Source organism: Brassica rapa, chromosome A03 (assembly GCF_000309985.2).
Source record: "Brassica rapa cultivar Chiifu-401-42 chromosome A03, CAAS_Brap_v3.01, whole genome shotgun sequence".
In the NCBI taxonomy this organism is placed as follows: Eukaryota; Viridiplantae; Streptophyta; class Magnoliopsida; order Brassicales; family Brassicaceae; genus Brassica; species Brassica rapa.
Genome location: NC_024797.2, coordinates 2075864 through 2102948, shown reverse-complemented (window position 1 = coordinate 2102948; position 27085 = coordinate 2075864). Strand labels below are relative to the sequence as shown.

Here is a 27085-nt window from a genome sequence, read left to right as displayed (position 1 = left end):
TTCAAATTAATACAAGTAACAATCACAATTATGTTCAGATTATAATCAAATTTCTAGCAAAGTTTCGATCATGTGATTTGTAAAACAAGCTCGTATAACGATTTAAGCGAAGAAGGCGAAGAAACATCTGAGAAACATCCATAAATAGAATAGAATCATATCATAATCAAAAACAATATCGCAAAATGGTAACAAAGACACAATAGAAAGAGATCTATAGCTCCTGAATACACACCAATACCATCAACAATGCTATAAAAATTTTCAAAACAATATCTCTGTACGAATCGCCATCACAAAGACTTAGATCCGAAGAGCAGAGCCGAACACAAGAGCCGCGACGGCTGCAACGCCAGCTGACACGATGGACGGCGAGAAGGCACCAGATCCAGAAGTGGGGCTTGGCGCCGGAGACTCAGACTGAGCTGAAGCGACGGTAGCAACGACGGAGACGATCACCGCGACGAGAGCAACAACGGAGGCCTTTGAGATCGCCATTTCAGAGATTTGTAGAGAGAGAGAGAGCAAGAAAAGGAGGAGGCTAGGGTTTTTGTTGATTCGAAATGTTTTAAAGCTCTGAAGGTTTTTTGGTGAAATTAGCAATGTGGTGAGGCGTTTATAAAGAGGTTGAGCATATCCGGTTTAGCTGGGTTTAGGTAACCGGACTTTCCAGCATTAGAAATCCTTGCAATTACAGCTGGTCCACCTGCGGGTCCCGCGAATCATGACAATCAACGGTCCATATTCTTTTACTGAGATTTCGACAGGTCATCGTCTCTCTGTTACGGCGCCGTTTTAAACATATGTGCCGTGTTTTGAACGCTCACCGAGGCGCGTGCATCTAACTCTTCAACCTTGATAAAAGGCACAACGGTCGGTGAGAAATGTGATGGTTTGGCGCGTGAAAATAATGATGCGCTGTCCATTTTTTTTTCAAAGTCACGCGGTACCGTGAAAGAAACGGGCGAGATGTGCAGACTTGTATTTGTTTGGAGAGACTGGGAATCACATTGTAACACGGTTTAGTGCTAAAGAGCATTTTAATTACGTAGAAGACATGTCTAGAAGAATAGGCGGTCCTTAATTTCTCCAAGCAATGTTGATTTTCTATTTTTGTGATTAGGATGTTAATAACGAATCTTCCGCAATTACCATTTTTGTTCAAAGTAAAACCGCATTTAAAACGTATACGTTCTGATTTGTCTACCTTTTGAAAAAATGCTAAAGATTAGTTGTATAGATAGATGGAACATTTATCCTTCCTTTTTGTGTGTGGTGAACATCATTTTGAAGAAAGACAAAAACTACTTTCTTCATTAGCTTTCAATAAGTTGGTGGATTCTCTTGAATTTCTCTCTATTCTAAATAAACCATAGGTTATACGTGGTAAACAATAACGAATAAATAAATTCCGCATTATCGTATCCTTTCTGCATTCCAATAAAATAAACATTAGCCTGCTGAAATCTTTTAAACAATGAATTTTGCCCATTGGATTATTTTTTTATTAAGAGAAAGACAGATGGTTGAAGTGTTGGCAAATGGCAAGGCTCTTGATGGGTTCGAGAAGTTCGGTAGGTGTAAAAGTGCGTCTACACCTGGCTGTGTTCTGTCCCATTGCCACAATGCCACTTTTGCCAAGTATTAAGTATTCACATTCAAACCAAACAAAACCTTGGTCGGTTAACAAATTACTACTAACTTCTAAGAATCATAAGACATAAGGTGATGAGTTGGAGACAAGAGCCTGCCTTATCAGCCTTTGTCCTATTGTCTATACGGTTTTATGACCAAACTTTTAGTTTCTTATCTGACTTTAGCATCATGCTTAACCTCCAAACTTGTATTAAAAACAAACAAAATAAAATGATATTGGCGTAAAATCTCTAAAACCCCATAATCTTGGGAGCAATGTGAAGCAACGGCTCCAAAGCACTAGGAGCAAACTTCCTCGCAAAGAGATAACACATAGAAGTGTTACGACCATTATAAGTGCAATTCACACCATCAAATATCTTTTGAAAGAAGTTCTCTGTAATGTCTGATTCTCCGAACGTAGCCGGGTGGGACCCCCCTCTAGACCAGTCGGTCCACGTCACGCTCCGGTTAGCCAACGCCATTGGTTTCTCAATAGTCAGCATCGTAGGGAAATAATGCTCGTCTGAATAGCAAGCAGGCCTACAAAACTCTCTGAACTTCGGGTAATATAATGTGTCTTTGACAATGGTCCCGGTCTACCTCAAACCATTGTGACCCTTTTCTCCATTTGGCAATGGGAACTTGGGGTTCCATGTTGTCGTTGTAGCGGCCTCGACCGAAGGGTCCATTGTCATCGAAAGCATCCATGAAGCTGTGTTTTGATTGGCTTAAGTAGGTGTAGATTGTTGTGAAGTTGAAGAGGGGGATGCATGACTCTGAGACTAGAACAAACCATTCGTTGGAAATATCTAGCAGGGCGTTGGCGAGAAGCCGCCTCTCTGCCTCGCACATGTTCATTCTCCCCCATTGTGCAAGCTGCGCAATGATGTTTTCTAGATATTAATGGCGGATCTAGAAATATTTGTTACTAGTAGCAAAAATATCTATACTATTAAAGCAGAATCCCTAATAGGATTATACCCTTATTTTTTGAAGTTATTTACAATAGAATGCCACTGCCATTTTTAGATGTATTTTTAAATATTACAATTATATATTCGACCAATCATAGACAAGACGTTTTAAAATCCACGATTTTCAACTTGGGTAACAATTTAAGTATTAACTACACCATTAAATACTGTAGGAATATTTAAATTAAATATCGCTGTTCCTATTTTATAGTAACTTGAAACCATATATAGTAGTTATGATTTTGCTCATGAGATTAGTATCAATTATTAGTTTTATATTTTAAGCTATTTTAAAATATATTGTATCACCAATAATATAGGGACTTCCTAAACTAAATGATTCTATTCCTATAATATATTGACCATTATTTTAAGAAAATTGCACTGAAGTCTCTCTCTATATAAACACATTCATCGATAGAGGATTATAATCAAACCCACAAAACATATACAGTACTTACAAAAACATATAGAAGGGCAGTGTTAAAATCTTCGATATATTTTCTATCAATGCTACACGGTTCTTTTAATGGAGGTGCTGACATAGAATCTCCGGAAGACGAATCAATTAAATATTTACCAGGAAGAGAGAATGGAAGTGCTACAAGCCTACAATCATGATTCGTTCTCATTTACTGCAGGTAAATGACCCTTAACTAACTTCCAACTTTCATTTTTTTGTTTCTTGATCAACGATGAAAACCCTTAATTAATTTATATGTTTCATAGTAGTGGAGTTGAGGTTCTAAACCGCGAACCGAAGTATTTTAAGAAAAGAACAGTGAAGATGAGCATATTTTGGAATCACATCTCGGACTTCTTCAAGAAGATCGAAGCAACATTCACCGTCACTCCTACGGAAGACATGAGACCTAGCCGCAGTGCCATGAGAATGATTTTAGGACTTAAAGGCAAGTTTCAAAAAAAAACTTATTTATAACTATATATAACTTATATATATATATATATATATCATTTTCACCAAATACACAAATCTAAAACTGTTAAAAATAATTTTATAATATAAATATGCTTATATCATATAGATAAAATAGTTAATTTCAGAAAGTGAATTAGTTGAACTCTCCTCGAAGTGTTTTTTACAACAAAAAGTCTAAACCATTAAACTATAATTTTTAAAAATTTGTGACCCCAAAATAATGCATGAGAAGAATGACTTTTAGGCATGGCTTTGTGTAGCCGTTGAGAAGATTAGCTACCTATGACATAATAGAACTTAAAATTTTAGAATTTATAGAATTTGAAAAGGACATAAATCCCGCCCTTTGAAAGGGCGGGTCAAAATCTAGTTTAAACTTAAATATTATAAATAATTTTTAATAAATACAAATTAAAATAATTACAAAGCCATTATCTATTTGAACATTTTATTGTTAAAAAAGCATTAACAAAAATTTACGGACCTGACTTGGTATCTGCCTCTGGTAGAAAACAGAATCAGCTGGAAACTTGGCTGTATAAGATGGATGGGGATGAATGTAAACCGAGTAAAGCCCCTTGTGACCTTTCAAAAACCTCTCCCAAAGCGAAGCAAGAGGCAAGGGGCCTCTTGTCAAGAACATAAAGGCAATCTTTGGAACCCTTTTAAACGGATATCCTTTTCTCCGAGGCCAGAAAGAAGCTCGCCAAAGAAGCTCTTCATCGCTCATGTTATGCATCAGAACCCCAGGAGGTTGTATCCATTTACTTAAACCGTCAGGCTCCTCCTCGCGGCGTGGGACAAAGCTAGAAGTGACTGTGGTTACTACACTTTGTAGTCCAGTATACTTGTTTGTACTAATGATGAAGATAGTAACACCACCAGCAAGAAAAAGACCTAGGACAAGAAGCAGTTGCGGTCTAAATGACTTATACTGTTCTGTCCTAACCGAGATTCCGTTCTCTTTCCCTTCTTCCAACTGTACAACCATAGACTGCATCCTTTGAACACTATAGAGAGCCTCTATATCAATCTTTAAGTATCAAGGGCAACTAAAAGTAATCGAATAATGAATGCAGAAGACTCGTGGCGATATGTTAATGCAAAAACAATTGAGGTCAAATAGGCTACTAAACAGTGGGTAAGCTCTCTTTTTCTAGTTCCGGATTATTAAACAAGTAGACACATTATCGGTGAGAATGCTTACAGACTTATTTTAGCATTGTGCAAATAAACATGGTCAAATTTTTATAAGACGGTTGGAATAATGCATTTAAACATGAATTTTCCTAAATAATATTATCGGTCGTGGAATCATCTATTTAATATGATTTATAATTGTAATATCAGCTTTAAAAAACTGTGCAAAAAGAAAAATATATTAGTATTGTTTACCATTTATATATAATATTAATATTTATTAAATAAAATATAAATATTCCCTTAAAACCACAAAATGTTTAATAAGCTCAAATTAAATTTCCATATATTAAAATGATTAAACTAATTAGTTAGAATATTAAAAATGGTAATGAAATTTTCTTGTGTTCTATAAAAATTAATAAAATCTTGTTAGAATATTTTAATATGGATTTTTATCTAAAACAAAAAATAACAAAAAGAAAATAAAGGAAAAGAGAGTGAATGTGTTAAAAATGTGTTTATACACCTGTGTCCGTGTTATGTTCCCATTGCCACTTGTGCTGTAGGTAGTATTTCAGTATTCAAACAAAAACCTTGGTCGGTAAGCAAATTACCACTAACTTATAACCTAACCTTATAGCTTCTTATCTAATTTAAGCATCGGGCTTAACGTCAGGAACCAAAAAAATTGAGCTACATAGTTTTTTCTTTTGACGTCTAAAGTTACAAGATCCTGTTGTGCAACGTTCTCAGTTATAATACCTCGTTTATTCCAAACTTGTATAAAACAAACAAATAAAATGGATATTGGCGCAAAATATCTCATATAATCCATATCCTGTCCGTATCATAGACACTACTGTACTAACTCAAAACCCCATAATCTTGGGAGCAATGTGGAGCAGCGGCTCTAAAGCACTAGGAGCAAACTTCCTCGCAAAAAGATAACACATGGAAGTGTTACGACCATTGTAACTGCAGTTTGTTCCATCGAAGATCTTTCCAAAGAACTCCTCTGTAATATCCGATCTCCCAAACGTAGCCGGGTGGGGCCCGCCTCTAGACCAGTCCGTCCACGTCACGCTCCGGTTAGCCAACGCCGTCGGTTTCTCAATAGTGAGCATCGTAGGGAAATAATGCTCGTCTGAATAGCAAGCGGGTCTACAGAACTCTCTGAATTTCTGGTGATACAACGTGTCTCTGACGATGGTAGCTGCCAGGTCCCGGCCTACCTCAAACCATTGTGGCCCTTTTCGCCACTTGGTGATGGGAACTTCAGGTTCCATCTTCTCGTTGTACCGGCCTCGACCGAAAGGTCCAGGGTCGTCAACAGCACCGATGAAGCTGTGTTTTGATTGGCTTAAGTAGGTGTAGATCGTTGTGAAGTTGTAGAGAGGGATGCACGACTCTGAGACTAGGACAAACCATTCGTTGGAGATATCGAGAAGCGCGTTGGCGAGGAGCCGCTTCTCTGCATCGCACATGGTCATTCTCCCCCATTCTGCAACCTGCTCAGTGATGTACACACATTCAAGTTACAACCAAATCAAATACATAACCAAGAGTTACTACTAAAGACACAAGTCTAATTCAAGAGTTACATTTTCTGATACTCTATGTGATTAGTAATCACAAGTGGCAGGGTCCTGGACCAAGCCGGAGGAAACATTCAGCCCCAGAATAACTCAACTATTGAAATCTTTATTAAATCGTCTATAGTGAAAGAGACTCATAAGAAGCGTACCTGACTCGGTATCTGCCTCTTGTAGAAAACAGAATCAGCTGGAAACTTGGCATTAAAAGACGGATCCGGATGAACGTAAACAGAGTAAAGCCCCTTGTGACCCTTCAAGAACCTCTCCCAAAGCGAAGCAAGTGGCAAGGGGCCTTTGGTCAAGAACATAAAGGCAATCTTTGGAACCCTTTTGAACGGATATCCTTTTCTCCGAGGCCATAGAGAAGCACGCCAAAGAAGCTCTTCATCGCTCATGTTGTGCATCAGAACCGTAGGAGGTTGTATCCATTTACCTAAACTGTTCGGTTCGTCTTCACGGCATGGGACAAAGGTGGAAGTAACCGTGGTTACTACACTTTGTAGTTCAGTGGAGTTGATTGTAGAGACACTAATGATGAAGATAGTGACAACAACAGCAAGAAAAAGACCTAGGAGAAGAAGCAGTTTCGGTCTAAACGACTTATACTGTCCTGTCCTAACCAAGATTCCGTTCTCTTTACCTTCTTGTAGAACCCTAGAGATAGTCTGCATCCTTTGAACACTATTATCAATCCTAAGTTACTTAGATCTCGTCGCTAGTCACTGAAGTAGCTTTGATCCAATCGCTAATTACTTCACTGGAAAAGGCAATGAGCGATCACCTTTGCAACCGTCGGAGAGTTGATCTGAGCTAATAGCTACTAGCTACTAGCTACTTGATGAAAACTAAGTGGAGGATGATAGTCCACGTGTCGAGTTTAGAGGCAAAAAGAAAATCAAATAGTGCGAAGATTAAGAGGAAAAACACTGAGAAGTTACGAATCTGTCTCGAAGCCTTGAGAAAGACGGACTTTGATAAATCGACAAGACAGACTTTGAAAAGAAAAGTAAAGTGAAATGGTTTGTTTTTTTTTCTGGAGTTCACCCGCTGGTCTGCTCTCGTGGTTTGATATATAAAGCGATTATTAATATCTAGAATTATGTGGTTTTAACGTTTTTTTTTTAAACAAGAATGTTCCACAGTCCGTAGTCGCTCTTATGAGCTTTCCGCAACCCGTAGTCATCCCTGATCCGAAACTAGTCGGCGCTAATACCTTTAAGTGACATAAAGTACTCCGTGACTACGTAGGATTTAGGAATAAATCAAACTTAGGGACGTGCAGCCAAACGCTTAATTGTGGTTTTATCGTTTTTTGGGTTAAACGAGGGTAATTAGAAATTTTAACATTTTTAAAATTAAGCGTATGTGTGACAAAAAAAATATTCTTAAAATTTTTGGGTTAAACGAGGACAATTAAAAATTTAAAACTAATCGAATGCAAAAGACTCGTGATATGAATGCAAAACAATTGAGGTCAAATATGCTAATAAACTATATAAAATAATATTAATATTTTATTAAGAAGATAAAATATTTTTATTCCCTTAAAACGAGAGAATATCACATATTAAAATTTCATATATTAAATTATTACAATAATTAGCTGGAATATTAAAAGAGGTAATGAAATCTCTTGAAGTTTTTAGAATATTTTAATATGGAATGTTATCTAAAATAAAAATAACAGAAAGAGAATAAAAGAAAAAAAATATGTCAAAAGAAGAAAAAAAAGATATATGTAAATACTATTGTTCTAAAATACGCTATACGCCAGTCGGATGATTGATTACTGTATGGCACTTGGATATATACGATAAGATAGTATATACGATAGTCATATTCTAAATAAATATTATAGTATTAATTAAAATAATTATATAAATTATATGTAAATATAAAATATATATAGCAAACATAATTTAAATGATACGTTATAACTATTTATGAAATATTGAAAAAAAAACATAAACTGGTACGATCAAACGAAATCAAAAGAATCAAACAGGTAAATTATAATTGTTTACTAAAATTTCCTTTAAAATATAGCTTATAAATTGTGAAGGTATAAACGGTGTTTATGTATAAACACTGTATAAACGCTCTGTTTGTGTTCATCTGTTGACAAAAAAAAAAGTGTCCATCTAAACCAACTGTATATACACCGGTATATACGGATGTACCAACTGTATCTTAGAACATTTGTAAATACAAAGAGACTCCTCCTAAATTCATTATGCAAAAGGTAAAACAAAACATAGGAAAATATGGAATAATATCTTTTTAACACAAACGTATATGTGCATATCTATCAACACCATAGTCTGCCGTAGCGACTAAGGGAAGAGGATTATGGATTCCGATGACTACTATATGGAATCTGGAGAGGAAGATCTTTACAGCGACGGTGCAGGTGATTACAACGACGGGGCCGATCATGATGATGATACAGATGACACGGGTTTCCTTGGGGATGACGATGACGATTCCTCAATGATCTCCTCGCCTCGCTCCCATATGAATTATGTCGTTCTTAAGGAAGAAGATATACGTAGACAACAAGAGAGTGATATTGCACAAGTTTCCATGATACTCTCCCTAAGCAAGGTCGAAGCTAGTGTTCTGCTTCTTCACTATCACTGGAATGTTGGTAAAGTTAATGATGAATGGTTTGCGGATGAGAGGAGAGTTCGGACAAGTGCTGGCTTGGAAGGAGGATCTGTTATTGTTCCATATTCCGAAGGAGGAAAAGTTGCTTGTGGAATATGCTTTGACTACTTCTGTCGTATAGATATTGTACCGATTATGTGTGGTCATGCTTTCTGTTCTACATGCTGGACAAGTTACATCAGCATAGCCATCAACGATGGCCCGGGATGTTTGATGCAAAAATGTCCTGAGCCATCTTGTCCAGTTGCTGTTGGTCGAGACATGGTCGAGAAACTGGCTTCCTTTGAAGCCAAGGACAAGTATGATAGGTATTTTCTTAGATCTTATGTGGAAGAAAACAAAAAGACCAAGTGGTGTCCTGCCCCAGGATGTGAGCATGCCATTGAGTTTTCTGCCACCGGGACCGGAAGTAGTTACGATGTTTCATGCTTGTGTTCGCATAGCTTCTGCTGGAATTGCACCCAAGACGCTCACCGTCCTGTGGATTGTGACAGGGTTTCGCAATGGATACGCAAGAACAGCGTTGAAGCTGAAAATACCAAGTGGATACTCGACAATTCCAAGCCTTGTCCCAAGTGTAAGCGTCCAATTGAAAAGAACCGTGGATGCATGCACATGTCATGCACACCACCTTGCAGATATCAGTTTTGTTGGCTTTGCCTTGGCGCATGGTCGGAACACGGGGAAGGCACTGGCGGGCCTTATACATGCAACCGGTATTCGAAGGCTAAGGGACAAGGACTGCATGATGAGGCTGAAATGAAGCGAGAGATGGCAAAGGACTCGCTAGAGAAATACACTCATTATTATGAGCGCTGGGCAGGCAATCAAACGTCGAGGCAAAAAGCTATAGGGGATCTAGAGAAGTTCCTATCAGTGGATGTTATGAAGCTTAGTGACAAACAATGCATACCAGAAACTGAGCTCGGGTTCATCACAGATGCGTGGCTTCAGATCATTGAATGCAGAAGGGTGCTGAAATGGACATATGCATACGGGTACTATCTACTTGAATCTGAACAGGAAAAGAGACAGTTTTTCGAGTATATGCAAGGAGAGGCTGAGTCTGGTCTGGAGAGGCTCCACAAATGCGTAGAGTTGGAATCAGAGGTGTTTCAATATCCTGAAGACACTCCAAAACAAGACTTCAAGGGTTTTCGGACAAAACTAACTACTTTGACCAGTGTAACCAAAACCCACTTTGAAACTCTGGTGAAAGCTCTGGAGAATGATCTTTCTGATGTTGGATTCGCAAGCGACGTAGAGGTAACTACTTTAGCTCTTTGATTGACTTGCGCTGCTATTAATACAGTGTCTATGAACCAAACTGAAGCCTCTTGTCTGAAAATTTTCTCCAATGTTTATGAACTTGATTGATGTAATAACGTTGCGAAATCTTTACTCTTTTTATTCATTAAGCATCCACAAATTTATCATCTTATTGGGTTTATAAAATAGATACCTTTTCTTTAAGTCAATTTCAATCGCATCTCGAACTTCTTCCCAACAAGCAAGGACAATCTGGACACCTCCACACTCATAAACTTGGGATCATCATCGTCCACAACCGTCTTGAGAAGAGAGATTCTCGGCCCTCTCAACCTCTCCCCTGTCCTAACCTCGTACGTTTTCACGCTCTCCGCATTCTCAAACCCAACGAACGTCACTTTCCCGATGCTCCATTTCATCCTAGACGCGTACTCTGGGTTCACCACTTCTGATCTCAGCACCACGGATTTTCCGTTTACGTAGCATCGGAACTTCACCAGGGTCCAATCACGGTTCCCTCCTTCCTCTCCCATCCGTATGTTTTCGCCATCATCGAGAAACAGCTGGCCGGAGATGTTCTCAAGCTTGCTTGCTACAACTAGAAGCTCAAACGGTTTCGTTCTGGCTTCTCTTGTCGTCATTGCTTCTCCTTGCATAGCCACAATGCTACCTGTCCAAATAGTTAGTTCGGTTCAATCTCAAGTTCCTTATCAAACCGGAAACTACTTAAAATTTACTACCTTCTCGAACATGAACATTGACGTGATCGGCGGGAGTATCAAGACTAACACGCTTGCCAGAACTTCCACCGACGGCAAACGAATAGTTAAACATGTCGAACCAGTTCCCTGCGGGGAAATATGCATCGACGGACACTGTCCCTTTCTCCAGCGCGGGAGATATCATTATGCTTTTACCGATCAAGAACTGCGAGCTGATCTCATAGGTGTTAGTGTCTCTAGGGAAGGAGAAGAAGAGTGGCCGCGCTATAGGGACGCCACTAACGTGAGCCTCGTACATTAGTGTGTATAGATGTGGGAGGAGTCTCATACGAAGGCCGAGAACCTTTCTTGCGGAAGCAGCAACCGAATCCCATAGGTATAGTTCTTGTCTAGCAGTACCTTTGGACGAATGATCTCTTGCAAAAGGGTAAAACGCTCCAAGCTGAAAAACTAAGGAGCCAATGTTAGAACATTGAACTCAGTAAGAACATGAACATGAATTAATCACTCTACCTGGATCCATCGACGACATAGCTCCTCGGTGGTATCATCTGAGAAACCACAGATGTCAGCTCCAACCATTGGGATCCCAAACAGTCCAAAGTTGAGTATCCCCGGGATCGAGTAAGCCAAGTCCTCCCATTTGGCAGCGTTATCTCCTGTCCAATGAGCTGTGTACTTCCCCGAGCTTACGAACGTGGATCTCGACAAAAGAAACGGTCTCTTTCCCGTTATATCCTCCACAGCTTGGTGAGTGGCTTTAGCTTCCAAGAGTCCATACATATTATGCGCGTCGTATTCACTAACGTTCCCAAAATGGATAGCTGTTGCGGGTACTGTCTTCTTATTTATAGAAGCTTTGCCCCCTAAGTTGTTGATCTGGTAAGGAGGATCATCGAGTGAAGATCCAGGGGACAGAGGTGAAGTTATGAAATTTGACAACTCGTTCATGTCAAGCCACAGACCATCCACAGGGAGAGTTTCCAAGAACATCTTGATTTCGTTGCTCCAGTAAGTTGCAGCAGCTGGATTCAAGAAGTCAGGGTAGTATACTTTCCCAGGCCAAACCTCACCGAGATAAGGCTCACCATCTCGTTTTATGAACACATCTGCTTCCATTCCTCTGTTATATGTCCCGTAAGAGGAGCTATTCACACCAATACCTACAAGCAAAGCCCAAATGTTCATTTCTTGAATCAAATATGTTAAGAGACTCTTTAGAGATAGTGTTATAGTCTATACCTGGATCCAAGATCAGCACGTACTTCTGACCGTTCTTGTGAAGTGTATCCACGAATGATTTCATCTTGTCCTCCGGGAAGTTCACCGGGTCCAAAGTAAAGTCTTTGTAGCCATCCATGTAGTCTATGTCAGTCCACATAACCTCAAGAGGTATTCCAGCTTTTGCATATCCATCAACCACAGATTCAAGGTCTGACACATTGTTGTATCCATACCGACACTGATGGAATCCTTCCAAAAAGAATAAACCCCCAATAAAATAAGTATTTATAGAAACATTTTCAAAGCAAAACAACATCTCAATTTCTTTTAGTGACTACGAAGAGTTCTTGATCCGTACATTCTCCAAGGACGAGGCCCAAACCATGTAATTAAACTATTTTGGAGATCAAATCTCTCTCTATGGCATTCGAACCTGTGACCTCAGAGCCCTACCATTGTATCTTAAAATTGCACAGAGAGCAAAGAGCTTTTACCAAATGACCAATAAGGCATAGGTGCAGGTCTTCCAACAAACTCTGTATACTGATCCATCACCATCTCCGGCGAAGGCCCGGCGAACACGTAGAGATCAATGATACCACCAATCACATTATACGTAATCCGACTTCCATCATACCTCACATCCATTCCATTACTGTTCATCAATAGAACGCCGTGAGTCATCCCCGCTTCATCGTGACCGTTAGATCCTCTCACGTCCATGTAAAACGGATGCGATCCGTACAGGTTAACATCCGGATTCTCACTCCCGATGTCAGCGTTCCACAGAGTCAATGCATCTCCCGGGATCAGCTTGAACGATCGCTTCGTGTGTTCTCCGAGACCGTACAGATTCGATCGGGATTCCGGTAAGGCGGAGGTTAGTTGGAGGAACTGGTCTTTGAAGACGAAGTAGGTGTTCGGATCCGATGGATCCAGCGACGCGTCGAAGAGGACGTCGCCGGAGGAGCGTCTGGAGACGGAGAAACCGAACGGCGTCGTTTTGTGGAGTGTGAAAACTAAGTCCGATGATGGATCTTCCAAGGTATTGTTCTCTTCCGTTAAGTAACGGCGAGGAGAGTGGGTTACGGCGCGAGGGATAACGGTTTCCGGTATCTCCCATCTCTGTTGAGTAGAGTCTGTTACTCTGATTCTCAAACGCTCACTTGTCTCCAAGCTGTAACATATATTATATGTAAATGTAAATACATATCAATATTGTTCAGTAGATAGATTAGAGAGAGGGAGAAGATTATTTATATAACCTGACATGAAGGTTTAGCGTTTGAACGTCTGGTGCGTAAACGGACGTTGGTTTGATCAGATCAAGCTTCGCCGTCAAGACCTTCTGGTTGGAATCAACGGCCACTGAGCTAACGATGTAGCCGTATCCAACTTGTGAGCTTCCATGTGAGGGTGAAGCTAAGCTCAAGAAGAAGAAGACTACGGTGAGGATAGTGGGTAGCCACTGAGTAGGTGACATCTTGATTTTGGTTTCAGACGTTTTTTTTTTGTTCTCTCTTCATAAAGTGTATACTCCTTTTGTAGATAAGATTAATTAATATTTTTTTATGAATTTTTGTGACCAGTGAGTGAGCCTCCCAAAGTCGTGTAAGAATGGTCATGATCAATGTGATATACTGTTTTATTAAATAATGACAAAAGTTGAATCATAAAAAGCTAAAAAGAAGAATCACACACGATATATTCTCTGTAGAGTCGATGAAAAATTGAAATTATACGTTGTGCAAGACACTATTGAAAGTTTGAAACAATAACAAATTAATAGTCTCTTACCAAGAAACCATAAACAATTCTCACTCATTTAAAACGCAGAGTAATTGCCACAACAACAATGGGCACATCAGCCACCGATAGGACTGTCCCATCAATCAAGAGCAAGAACGACAAACATTGACTTCTAGTTTGAATGCAGAATTAAACCTGATAACCTCAGACATATTCACTGCTTAAAGCCTCTAGTTTGGTAACTGTGGTTACTGAGGCTGGAGAAGAAATCATCGGAGAACCATTGCTGAGTTGGCCCAATGGTAAAGGGGTTGCGGCTGCAACTACCACCACATGGGTTTACTTCACATTGAGATGAATTATTTACAATGTTTGGATTCCGACAAAGAGGTGAAACCACATTTTCTTTTACCAAAAAAAATTCTTTTACCAAAAAAAAATCATCTGAAATTTCAGGTGTTTGTTGTTGTTGTTGTGCATTGTATAGTCCGGTAAGCCCGAATCCTGCGACAACCCTGAGTAGTACGCAGCGGCAGATGCATTGTGATGAGTCAAGCCAAATTGCATTTTAGAATGTATTCCACAGATTCAAATTGTTTTTTTCTGATCGCAATCTCTTACTTTGAACATGTAGAATGTCCATAAGCCATGGGATCCATGTAATACATATCCTCATCACTAAAATTTGTATTTTTCATATACGTTGAAGCTGTAGGCTGTTGTTCATACACACCAATATTTAGTGTTGGGCATTCGGGTCGGACCGGTTCGGTTTATTCGGTTTACGGGTTATTCGGGTTGAGATGTTTAGGAACCGTTTAGGAACCAGATATTTTTCGGATCGGTTCGGTTTGGATAATGTCGGGTTTGGGTCGGATTTCTAATTTTTTTATAAAACCCGAAGTGAAACCGTATTACAAATAATTTGGATTTGATTCAGGTTTTTAACCCAAAAAATCAAAACAATCATGAAAATCCAAAAAAAATCGAATTAATCATGAAAATCCGAGTTAAACCCGGAAAAAACCCAAAAAAATATTCGGGTTATTCAGATTTTTAAAGATATTTTTATTTATAAATTATATTTATATGTATTAAAATTAAAAATAATTAATTTTTTCAATATATTCAAAATATTCGGGTACACTTTATGTTTTCGTTCGGTTCCGTTTTGGTTTTTGGATTTTGGATAATAAGCTCAGCTGAGGACTACCAATATCTATAATTATTTTGATAAAAAACGTAAATCTGGATTTGTTAAATTAAAATTGGGTCTTGAATTGATAATGCCGCTAGCTTTCTATTGGGCCAGCCAGATTTGTTAATTTTTGTCTTTACTCACACGACTTTCTTTAATCCCTTATATATTAATTGAGGAACATTTGAAAAGATGTAACCTCAATTTTGTATTAATTAAAAGAGGCCCCAATGCATAGGTGGCACTCAATTAGGTAGTCAATTACATTCAATTGAAAAATAAGTAGGTCCACATTCGATTTTTATATGTTGTTAGATACATAAGTTGGTCAAACTATATGATATAGTGATATGATATGATATTTTCTTTCCTTAAATAAAACCTACGGAATTACCATAAATGACTAATATATATATGACAATTAATGAGGTTAATAATAAAGATTTGATAACAATGTATATCTCCTCCATCTTTTTTTGTTTAATTTTATATTATTAAAATAAATTAAACAATCAAATTGGCTATAAAAATAAAATTTAGATTTTTTCGTATATGTTATATTTTGAATTTTTAAAAACGACAATAAATGACTAAAACTATTAAAATTATTATGTTAAAAATTAATGATCAATGGCTTAACATTTTTATTATAAGAAGATACACATGATTTTAAAACCATATGAGTAAAAAATATCATTTAATAATAAAATAAATATATATATATATATATATATATTAAACACTATATACCATAAGATTACATAAATATTTTAATATTAAAACTTTCAATGAATTTTCAAGAACATTTATAAATTATAAACTTATTAAAGATTTCAGATTGAAAATTTTATTATCGATGATTTAAATATTTTGTTATAAAACGATATGAACGATCATAGAACCGTATGATTATAAATTCTTATTTAATAAATAACTATACAAAATATACTATTCCTAGAAAAATAGGTTGGTCCATCTTAACTTATATTACACTTTTTATTAAACTAACTATCGAATTGATAAATAACGTACCAAAAAATGTTTTGCACTTTCCTTAAATAAAAGCTACGAAATTACCTAATATGATTAACGTATATGTGAAAATTAATTATAATGAATAATAAATATTTGATAACAATTTTTGTATCTTAGTTCTTTTTTTAATTTTATATTACTAAAATATATTTAAAAATCACATTAAATATATAATAAAAACATTTATAATTTTTCTTATATGTTATATTTTGAATTTTTAAAAACGTCTATAAATTATTAGAAATTTGAAGATCCCCAGTCTGAAAATTTTGTGATCAATAGATTATTTTTTTTGTCATAATAAGTTACAAATGATCATAAAATTGTATTAATATGAACTTTTATTTAATATTATAAGAAGATACACATTATTTTAAAACCATATGAGTAAAAAATATCATTTAATAATAAAACTTATATATTTATATATATATAGATTATACTATATACCATAAGATTACATAAATATTTTAATATTAAAACTTTCAATGAATTTTCAAAAACATTTATAAATTATAAACTTATTAAAGATTTCACATTAAAAAATTTGTTATCGATGATTTAAATATTCAGTTATAAAATGATATGAATGATCATAGAACTGTATGATTATAAATTCTCATTTAATAAATGACTATATAAAATATACTATTCTTAAAAAAATAGGTTGGTCCATCTTGACTTACATTATATTTTTTATTAAACTAACTATCGAATTGATAAATAATCTACCAAAATTTTTTTTGCACTTTCCTTAATTAGAAGCTACGAAATTACCTAATATGATTAACGTATATATGAAATTAATTATTATGAACAATAAATATTTGATAACAATTTTGGTATCTTTGTTCTTTTTTTTTTAATTTTATATTATTGAAAGATATTAAAAAATCACATTAAATATATAATAAAAACATTTATATTTTTTCTTATAAGTTATATTTGAATTTTTCAAAACGTCTATATATTATTAGAAATTTGAATATTCCCACTCTGAAAATTTTGTGATCAATAGATTATTTTTTTGTTATAATAAGTTACAAATGATCATAAAATATAACGCATATGAATTTTTATTTAATAAATATTCAAACTAAATAATATATATATATATATAAACACTAATGATTTAAAGCAACAAGATTGGCTGGTCAATTTAGTCGTCCAGTTGAAATCTTTCAAAAGTATGTGAAAGACTAAAGTCAAAGTAAATATGGATTTAGAATAGTAGTTATATTTTACTAACCAAATACCGAAAAAAACCGAACCGAACCAAAACCAACCCGATATCCGGATTGAACACCCGTAATCCAAATGAAGCCAAACTATTGTTTCATTCTCCAAAATATAATAAAAATAATAACTTAATCCCGCGCAAGGCGCGGGTCTTATCCTAGTAAGTTAATAAAATGAGATGCAAAAAAAAAAAAAGTTGAACACTCACACTCAAGCGTAGCACGTGTACATTAAACTCCATAGGAATCAGGGCCTATCAGGCCCAATGTAAACACTGTTCCATAATAGGAAGATACAGTTTAACAGCAAAGCGAGTAATTAAAACGTAATATAACAGCTGTCATACAACTATTCGATAATTAATGAAATAAACATACACATGGCATATTATGATTTGCTATATCCAAAAGAAGATTTTGCTGATTTCTTCGCGATTACGGTGAAGCCGCACGCACCTGATCGCAACTACTCTCCGTTCCAACCTGTTACTTTCTCCTCGAAAGCTCTCTCTTCCCTCTCTCTTTCTCTCTCTACCCGAGCAAGGAAAAAGCAACGTTTCTCTCTCTACAAGAGCAGTTTTCGGTGTGGGGGTTTATACGCTTTTTCTCCAAATCTTCTCGAGCAAGACGACTATACATACACATGCACACACACACACACGCACGTTGATGTATTCTGCATAGGCGCGTGTGTTTAATTGAGTCTCTGGGTTTTCAATCACGCGTCAACCCTAAGCTCAATGATCCGAATTGGGATCGAATCGAAAACCTCACTAGACTTCGTCTGTGATGACTGTTGACGAAACTACTAGATGGCTCGATTTCAATTCCTCTTCTTCTTCGTAGCTGCTGCGGTTTTTGCCGTAAACCCTAGCTCAAGCTACCGATTCGCCATTGTCAAGCCCAATTCGGGTGGTTTAGACCCGGATTCGGATTCAGAGTCGCTGCTTTTCCACCAGGATTACTCGCCTCCTGCTCCGCCGCCTCCGCCTCCGCACGGGCCCTCGGTGTCCTGCAGCGAGGATCTCGGCGGCGTTGGGTTTCTAGATACTACTTGTAAGATCGTCGCCGATTTGAATCTTACTAAAGATGTGTACATAGCTGGGAAGGGTAATTTTATTATCTTGCCTGGTGTTAAGTTCCACTGCTCGATCCCTGGTTGCTCTATAGCTATCAACGTCTCTGGGAACTTCTCTCTGGGAGCTGAATCCACGATTGTTGCCGGGACCTTTGAGCTTTCGGCTGGTAACGCTAGCTTTGCTGATGGATCGGCTGTGAACACGACGGGTTTAGCTGGGAGCCCTCCGCCGCAGACTAGCGGGACGCCTCAGGGGATTGATGGTGCTGGTGGAGGGCATGGTGGGAGGGGGGCTTGTTGTTTGACTGATACCAAGAAGCTTGCTGAAGATGTGTGGGGAGGGGATGCGTACTCGTGGTCGACTCTGGATGAGCCGTGGAGTTATGGGAGTAAAGGCGGGTCGACGAGCAGGGAGATTGATTATGGAGGTGGAGGTGGGGGGAGAGTGAAGATGAATGTAACGCAGTTTCTGGATGTTAATGGGAGCCTTTTGGCGGATGGAGGTTATGGAGGAGCTAAAGGTGGTGGTGGGTCTGGTGGCAGCGTCTACATCACGGCATATAAGATGTAACGTACTTTCGATTCTATGCTGTTTTTTCCATGGATTTTAAGTCTTTTTAGTCAGCAGAGAAGGCAAGATTTGCAATAGATTAAGCATTATTAATTGCTAGGTCCTGATTTTTATCTCAAGAACGTAATCTTTAGCGCATGTTGAGTTTGAGGAAATGAACAGAGTTGCATGATCCACTCATGGTTGAATATTGTATGCTAGGACTGTGCTTTATAGGGTCTCTGTTCTCGTCCTAGTTCTCGTTAGGATGTGTGATTAAGAATTCATCTTATTCAGGGCATATTTATTTTTAAATATTTTAGATCTTGGTTATAACTCTCCGAAATTTGCTGTTCGTTATTGTATGGTACACATGAAACAACCCATGTCTTTTGTCTTCTCAGATTCTTGGTAAATTGATCTCAGTTAGCATCTTCTGCTTTGCTGTTATTTGAAGTGCAGGACTGGAATTGGACAGATTAGTGCATGTGGTGGGAATGGTTACGGTGGTGGAGGTGGTGGAAGAGTCTCTGTCAATATTTTTAGCAGGCATGATGACCCAAAGATCTTTGTGCATGGTTAGATTCTCGTCCCTAGGAAGTCCCTGTTTTTTTCAGGCCATCGTAAATATATCCACATTTCAAGAACTTGTGTGTTGCAAAATTTTATTGGGTCCTAAAATATGAACCAATAGGTTTCATGCTATAATTCCATTTTCTCAGCTGATAGATCATCACCAGCAAAATTCTACATTCAGATATTTATTTAGTTACTTTGTTTCCAGCGAGTATTTCCGTACTTGCTTAACATCGGCAATCATGTGAACTAATTTCATGAAACCACATGCAGGCGGATACAGTATCGGATGTCCAGATAACTCAGGTGCTGCTGGGACTCTATACGATGCTGTTCCCCGAAGCCTTTTCGTTAGCAACTACAATCTGACGACAGATACTTACACTCTTCTCTTAGAATTCCCCTTCCAGCCTCTGTGGACCAATGTTTATATTCAGGATAAAGCGCGGGCAACTTGTCCTCTGCTATGGAGTCGTGTTCAGGTATTTCAAAAGTGAATTTCCATTGCATGGGCTTTGTAGGTCAACTATTTGATCACCTTCCGCAGTTGTAATGCTAGGGCTATTTGTGATCTCATATAAAATGATATTGTTTCTTTTTTTTGTGCAACTCTAGTGTCTTTCCTGTACACTTTAGTCTTCCCTCTGTATATAAAATTTAGGTGTTCAGTGAGATTTCCAGTTTTCAGCATATTATTTTGTAAAATTAAAGATGTAGTACTCAAATACTTAATATGTAGGTTCAAGGGCAAATTAGTTTGTTGTGTGGAGGCGTTTTGAGCTTCGGATTGGCTCATTATGGTACATCAGTATTTGAATTATTGGCCGAAGAACTCTTAATGAGTGATTCCACTATCAAGGTGAGTCTATCCCTGGTTCTCCACTTTTCGGAAATTCTGATCCAGATCATGCTTTCTGCGCTAGATACGAATATTTCTGTGCTGCTACTATCTGCTTCATTCATGGTTTATCTGCCCATTCTTCATATTCCATATTCTATTTTGGTTCTCATGTAAATCATTTGTTCGTCATGCTTTGCGTTATTGGTATGTACCAGGTTTATGGGGCTTTACGCATGACCGTTAAGATGTTCTTGATGTGGAATTCAGAATTGCATATAGATGGAGGAGGAGTAGATACAACTGTATCGACTTCCATACTCGAAGCTAGCAATTTATTTGTTCTTAGGGTAATCACAAATTCATGTCATTGTTTTCCTCCTCCAAATAGTGTGTTACAAGCCGTTTCATCTAATTTGTTTGTATGACCTCTCAATCTAATTAGGAATCATCTGTCATTCGGTCAAATGCAAATCTTGGAGTCCATGGACAAGGTCTCTTGAATCTTACTGGACCAGGGGATTCCATTGAAGCACAACGGCTTGTTTTGTCACTGTTTTACCAGATTTATGTAAGTGGGTTCCTAGTACTTATTTTGATGACACTCCTGCATCAGATGACTATATGTGCTGATGAAAAATAGGCGGTGGTGTTCATTGCCGCGGAAATGCAATGAAACATGCATAATTTGACTATCGGTTTCCTTTAGAGACCATATTGGCTTTTCTAATTAATAGATGTAAAAAGGTGCTTGATGTGGTTCAGGAGATAGACTTTTTTTTTAAATTGTAGGTTGGGCCTGGATCTATTTTGCGTGGTCCTCTACAAAATGCATCCCGAGATGCTGTGTAAGATTTTAGGAAATGCCATATTATGCTTAGTTTGATTCCATATTCTTCGAAGATAATATCAGCTGACAATAATTAAACTCTCATCCTTTGCAGTACACCAAAGCTCTATTGTGATCGGCAAGATTGCCCCTATGAGCTACTGCATCCTCCAGAGGATTGCAATGTTAATGCATCTCTATCCTTTACTCTACAGGTATGTCTGCTGTGTTTAAACTCGTATGCTCTAGCATGAAAATTCTGATAACGTTTCTTTCTTTCTAGATATGCCGTGTTGAGGATATTATCGTTGAAGGTTTCATCAAAGGATCAGTAGTTCATTTCCACCGTGCAAAAACAGTAACCCTTGAACCTTCTGGAGAGATTAGTGCCAGTGGAATGGGTAACAATAACTATTTTCCCTTTGGATTTTGTTTTGATCGCGCATCCTCTACATTTCGTATGGGCATGTCCTTGGCTTACTCCCTAATTATAATATATTAGGTGCTACCCATTCATAGGGAGAAAGAAGATATGTTCTTATACTTTTTAATGTACTTTTAGCATCACACTTATGCAATTTTTTCGTGTTATCACAGGTTGTAGAGGTGGTGTAGGTGAAGGTAAATTGCTTGGAAATGGCTTTGGTAGTGGTGGTGGACATGGCGGTAAAGGGGGCCGTGTATGTTACAATAACAGTTGTGTTGAAGGTGGAATTACGTATGGAAATGCAGAACTCCCTTGCGAGCTTGGCAGTGGAAGTGGCGATTATAGCGCAGACTATTCATCTTCTGGTGGTGGTATTGTAGGTATGAATTGTTTGAGATTTTGATGATTCTGGAGTTCTAGTAAACTTGAGAGATTAGGCTGTGTTCATAGGAATTTGATGCAAAATGTATGATGTAGACTGCTGACTATTGGTATTTGGTGTGGCGAATATATTTGGCGAATTGTATTTTGTTGTTTGTGACAAGTTTATGATTCGTAGGCCATTAACATTGTAGAAGCTTGTCATGGTTTAGGCCATACACTGTTGTGCAGGCATGTAGTTGCCATGAAAGCTTTAGCATTCATGATTATACTGTTTAACATGTTCTTTCTTTGCCTTTGAATCTGGTCAGTGATTGGTTCAATGGAGCAGCCTCTATCTGCTTTATCACTTGAAGGGTCAATTAGGGCTGATGGAGAAAGTGTCAAACGTTCGAGCAGAGATGAAAATGGTTCTGTTGTAGCACCTGGTGGTGGTTCTGGCGGAACAGTTCTTTTGTTCCTGCGTTATCTTATTTTGGGAGAGTCGTCTCTTCTCTCAAGTGGTGGTGGGTCAGGCAGTCCTGCTGGTGGTGGTGGTGGCGGAGGTGGGAGGATCCATTTTCATTGGTCAAACATTCCCACTGGGGACATATACCAACCTATTGCTAGTGTAAAAGGAATAATCCATGCAAGGTCTGTCCTCTAAATACGTGTGCATTCCCAAATCTTTGACCTGTTTTCCATGGCATTAGTATGTTTTCCCGTCATTGACTGCATTTAACACTACTTCGCTATTATTTGATATCGCTTTCCAGCCTGTCGCATTAACACACTGTTTCTTTTTGTAATTGTAGGGGGGGAGCGGCAGTAGATGATGGTTTTTCCGGTAAAAATGGCACCATAACGGGGAAGCCTTGTCCAAAGGGACTCCACGGTATATTTTGCAAGGTTAGAAAAACTTTGCTCAACATTTTCCTGCTCTATAATATCAGGGCTGAAATTTTCTATTTGTCTTTTGTTCCCTTATTACGATTGAATTATTAATGTAGTTCTCATTATATTCACAATTCTACTCTTTCTCCAGGAATGTCCATCTGGTACATTCAAGAATGTTACTGGATCTGACAGGTCTCTTTGCCTTCCTTGTCCCGTTGATGAACTTCCATCTCGTGCTGTCTATGTCCCAGTTCGAGGTATAATAGCCTTTCGCATAAATCTGGAGCTCTTGTATATTACATATATGCTATAAAAAATTCCTATTTTTGGGTGATATAAGTTTTGTTTCCCGTTCAACTACCAAGCCTAAACTTTTTACCTTTTATTTTCCCACGGTAATGAATATTTTTTCTTACAAATTCTGTGCCTGTAAATTGATGGCGAACATTTTTATGTCTCAACTATAAACCTTGGAATTTCTATGCTTAATAACAGGTGGTGTTTCTGAGACACCATGTCCATATCGATGCATATCGGAAAGGTATCACATGCCACACTGTTACACCGCTCTGGAGGAGTTAATTTACACATTTGGTGGGCCTTGGTTGTTTGGTCTTCTTCTGATGGGTCTCCTCATCCTATTAGCACTTGTACTTAGTGTTGCACGGATGAAATTTGTTGGAGTTGATGATTTACCTGGCCCAGCACCCACGCATCATGGCTCTCAAATAGATCATTCCTTCCCTTTCCTTGAATCACTGAATGAGGTTAGATGATTTTCTTTGTCTTCGAACATTAGATCCAAGATTGTTTGGTTGTCGTACTTTCTGGAAGCAAACGAAGAATGATTTATGTATTTTCTGATTTGTCACTCCAGATGCAACTAATATATGGCTAGCAGACATAACTGAGCAAAAGAACCTGCCAAATATTCCTTATAATACAGTGTTATTGATTATAATGTTGTTCCTTTTTTCAGGTGTTGGAAACAAATAGAGCAGAGCAATCGCAGAGTCATGTGCATAGAATGTACTTTATGGGTCCTAATACATTCAGTGAGCCATGGCATCTCTCGCATATTCCCCCAGAAGAGATAAAAGAGATAGTGTTAGTTGTTTCTTCTTTTATTTCCTAGCTTTTAACTATGTCTCATTATTTTGTCTATAGTTATCTAATAGCCTTGGCGCTATTGGTTTTGGGTTCTTTAGATATGAGGCTGCATTTAACACGTTTGTCGACGAAATCAACTCTATAGCTGCATATCAATGGTGGGAAGGTGCAATATATAGTATTCTTTCGGTGGTTGCATATCCGCTTGCGTGGTCATGGCAGCAATGGCGGCGGAAGTTGAAGTTGCAAAAATTGCGTGAGTTTGTACGTTCAGAATATGATCATTCCTGTCTGCGCTCCTGTCGCTCCCGCGCTTTATACGAGGGTCTGAAGGTAATTCCTGTGGGATTTATTTGATCTCATAACTGCTTAACAGGACTACAGATTTTTCAGAATCTCTGATTCGTTTTACAAGGATTTGTTGTCTTACTTTGCTATTCATATTTTTTTCTTCTAAATTTAGGTCGCTGCCACCCCTGATTTGATGCTTGCATATCTGGATTTCTTCCTTGGCGGGGATGAGAAAAGGACAGACCTTCCACCTGGTATTCACCAAAGGTTTCCAATGCCCATATTGTTTGGTGGTGATGGCAGTTACATGGCTCCTTTCTCACTTCAAAATGACAACATTCTTACTAGCCTGATGAGTGAGGTTGGTTCCTTAGTGTTAACGAGAAGCAGTTTTAGCTGCCATGTTATAGGTTGTACTGATCTTTGTCATTGTTTAATTTTCCCAGCTCGTTCCTCCCACTACTTGGTACAGACTGGTGGCTGGTGTGAATGCTCAATTGCGCCTTGTTCGCCGTGGGCGTCTGAGATCAACGTTTCATTCTGTTCTGAGATGGTTAGAAACTCATGCCAATCCTGCTCTGGAAACACATGGCATACGGGTTGATCTAGCCTGGTTCCAGACCACAGCTTGTGGTTACTACCAATACGGTCTCTTGATTCATGCTGACGAGGATTGTGAACCAACATCACCTCAGTCTGTCAGTGAAACATCATGGACTGAGATCCAGCCACGGTAAATAAATGAGAAATTGCATCCTTTCATACGGTCAATTTTAGTGACAACAGTCATGATACCATTATTTCTTCTGAATGCGCTGTATTGTCTTGAGTTGAATATAAAATATGAACTTGAGCATTCTAGATACATAAGATGATCACTTTAGAAGTTTAAGGTTGTTTTTTGCTTATGTCACACACCTAAGCATGTTTCCGTTATACACTTATCTTTAGTTATGCGGGGTTTTGATGTCTTATTCTTGTAATCTTTAGTTTCGGTGTGACTGTACATAAAGAGAATTCTCCGGCACATTTAAGAGAGACTATGCTCTACAATCAAAACCACACAAACGCTGAGGATAATACAACGCGAAGAAAGAACTACGGAGGAATAATCGACCTTGACAGCTTACCGAGTCTGAAAGAGAAGAGAGATATGTTTTTCCTTCTCTCTTTCTTAGTTCACAACACGAAACCTGTGGGTCACCAGGTACCTCTCCAATCAAAATCCTTATAATATGAATGTCTTATTATATGTTGTGCCGTCCAACTTTTCAATAATTTTAATTTCTCTTCCCTATGTTATATTTTTGTGATATTACAGGATATGGTTGGCTTAGTTATATCGATGATACTTCTAGGAGATTTTAGTCTAGTCTTGCTCACCCTGCTCCAGCTGTATTCGATTTCGTTGGTGGATGTACTTTTGGCTTTGTCTATATTACCTCTCGGCTTGCTTTTGCCATTCCCCGCTGGGATCAATGCCTTATTCAGTCATGGACCCAGACGCTCTGCTGGCTTAGCACGTGTTTACGCTTTGTGGAATATCATGTCCTTGGTTAATGTGGTAAGATCTTTTTGTTCTTGTTCTTTTGTTGTTGATAACTTGTTTCGATTACAAATGCAAATGTGAACTTCTGTCACATGAGGATGGATTTTAACAGTTATATCAGTAGGTGTTGATTCTTTAGAAGATGTTACATGTCTTAACGTTATTTGACAAGTTTTTTGGTTCTGTGACAGTTTGTTGCTTTCCTCTGCGGATATGTTCATTATAACAGCGAATCATCAGCAAGCAAGAAAATCCCATTTCAGCCGTGGAATATAAACATGTGAGTATCACTACAAAGGAATACTTTTGTCAATCTTACGTTTTGGTCTATTGGGGTTTATGATGTGTTTTGGGGGGATGCAGGGGTGAAAGTGAGTGGTGGATATTTCCAGTGGGACTGGTCGTGTGTAAGATAATGCAGTCGCAGCTCATAAACCGGCATGTAGCAAACCTGGAGATACAAGACCGCTCGTTGTATAGTAAGGATTATCAGCTGTTTTGGCAGTCGTGACCAAGTCTTGTCAGGTAATATTTCGGAGCACAAATTAAAACAGGCCAGCCCCAGTTTGTTTTTATTTTGTTTCTCTTGTAATTCTATTACTACTCTTAGGTGAATAGAATTAGGGATACAAAAGAGAAGGAACTGTGATTGTCAAGGGGCAACAAGTTTATTTGATGGATATAATTAGAGGGGCAACAAAACTTGTTATCTGATGATCCTGTTTGGGGAAAAAAAGAATTGGTCTCGTTGGTCAAGGAGAAAGAAAGAGGTCAAGAACAGCATCAAGCAGTCCAATGGCCAAAGACGTGGAATGTTGGAAAGAAAGAGAGTCGTCAGTGTTACCATATATAGTTTACAACGTGTTTACAATGTGGCCTGATCAAAGGGAAAAATGTAGTTTTAACTTTTTTGAATTTTAGTAAAATTAACTAAATCAAAAGAAACAGGTTACAAAACATATAAGATTTTACTTTTGTCCAAACCGGAAAAATTAAAATATAAATATAATAATGTCAAATATAAACAAGAAAATTTCTTTTAAAATGATATTATTTAATGGCGGTATATATATAAGAAGGAAAATTGATCTTATACAATCATATTTTTTTTTTTTTTGAACACATCTTATACAATATATATATATATATATCTTTATGAGCAAACCCTAACTAGTTAAAAAAGACAAT

General features: G+C 37.8%; 4 protein-coding genes and 1 pseudogene across 6 annotated transcripts; 2 read left to right on the top strand and 3 right to left on the bottom strand.

Annotated features, from left to right (window-relative positions):
- Positions 1 to 125: 125 nt before the first annotated feature.
- Positions 126 to 5138, bottom strand: LOC103855928 (annotated as a pseudogene). Its single transcript, XR_004456034.1, has 2 exons — positions 4037 to 5138; positions 126 to 2514 (listed from the first exon to the last, which is right to left on the bottom strand). The product of XR_004456034.1 is annotated as a glycosyltransferase BC10-like (transcript).
- Positions 5139 to 5431: 293 nt separating this feature from the next.
- Positions 5432 to 7336, bottom strand: LOC103855927 (glycosyltransferase BC10). Of its 2 annotated transcripts, XM_033286586.1 has the most exons (3): positions 7112 to 7336; positions 6440 to 7071; positions 5432 to 6203 (listed from the first exon to the last, which is right to left on the bottom strand). In XM_033286586.1, the coding sequence occupies exons 2-3, from the start codon at positions 6959 to 6961 to the stop codon at positions 5565 to 5567; spliced, it is 1161 nt and encodes a 386-aa protein (XP_033142477.1). In that variant the 5' UTR covers positions 6962 to 7071; positions 7112 to 7336; the 3' UTR covers positions 5432 to 5564. The 2 variants fall into 2 exon arrangements, with proteins under 2 accessions (XP_033142477.1, XP_009131226.1); XM_009132978.3 differs by having other exon boundaries at positions 6440 to 7329.
- A 368-nt stretch (positions 7337 to 7704) lies between these two features.
- On the top strand, positions 7705 to 10375 carry LOC103855925 (probable E3 ubiquitin-protein ligase ARI5). Its single transcript, XM_009132975.3, has one exon. It carries the CDS (start codon positions 8640 to 8642, stop codon positions 10242 to 10244), a length of 1605 nt encoding a protein of 534 aa, XP_009131223.1. The 5' UTR covers positions 7705 to 8639; the 3' UTR covers positions 10245 to 10375.
- Positions 10331 to 13761, bottom strand: LOC103855926 (alpha-glucosidase). Its single transcript, XM_009132977.3, has 6 exons — positions 13438 to 13761; positions 12667 to 13349; positions 12191 to 12421; positions 11462 to 12111; positions 10967 to 11390; positions 10331 to 10896 (listed from the first exon to the last, which is right to left on the bottom strand). Exons 1-6 carry the CDS (start codon positions 13653 to 13655, stop codon positions 10427 to 10429), a joined length of 2676 nt encoding a protein of 891 aa, XP_009131225.1. The 5' UTR covers positions 13656 to 13761; the 3' UTR covers positions 10331 to 10426.
- A 4113-nt stretch (positions 13762 to 17874) lies between these two features.
- On the top strand, positions 17875 to 26889 carry LOC103855923. Its single transcript, XM_018657828.2, has 23 exons — positions 17875 to 19037; positions 19483 to 19598; positions 19870 to 20078; positions 20336 to 20455; positions 20653 to 20784; positions 20880 to 21005; positions 21227 to 21282; positions 21379 to 21478; positions 21547 to 21664; positions 21861 to 22070; positions 22383 to 22704; positions 22866 to 22959; positions 23096 to 23204; positions 23443 to 23714; positions 23927 to 24054; positions 24156 to 24390; positions 24521 to 24709; positions 24795 to 25081; positions 25339 to 25555; positions 25670 to 25912; positions 26089 to 26177; positions 26261 to 26422; positions 26508 to 26889. The coding sequence occupies exons 1-22, from the start codon at positions 18205 to 18207 to the stop codon at positions 26406 to 26408; spliced, it is 4353 nt and encodes a 1450-aa protein (XP_018513344.2). The 5' UTR covers positions 17875 to 18204; the 3' UTR covers positions 26409 to 26422; positions 26508 to 26889.
- The last annotated feature ends 196 nt before the right edge of the window (positions 26890 to 27085 follow it).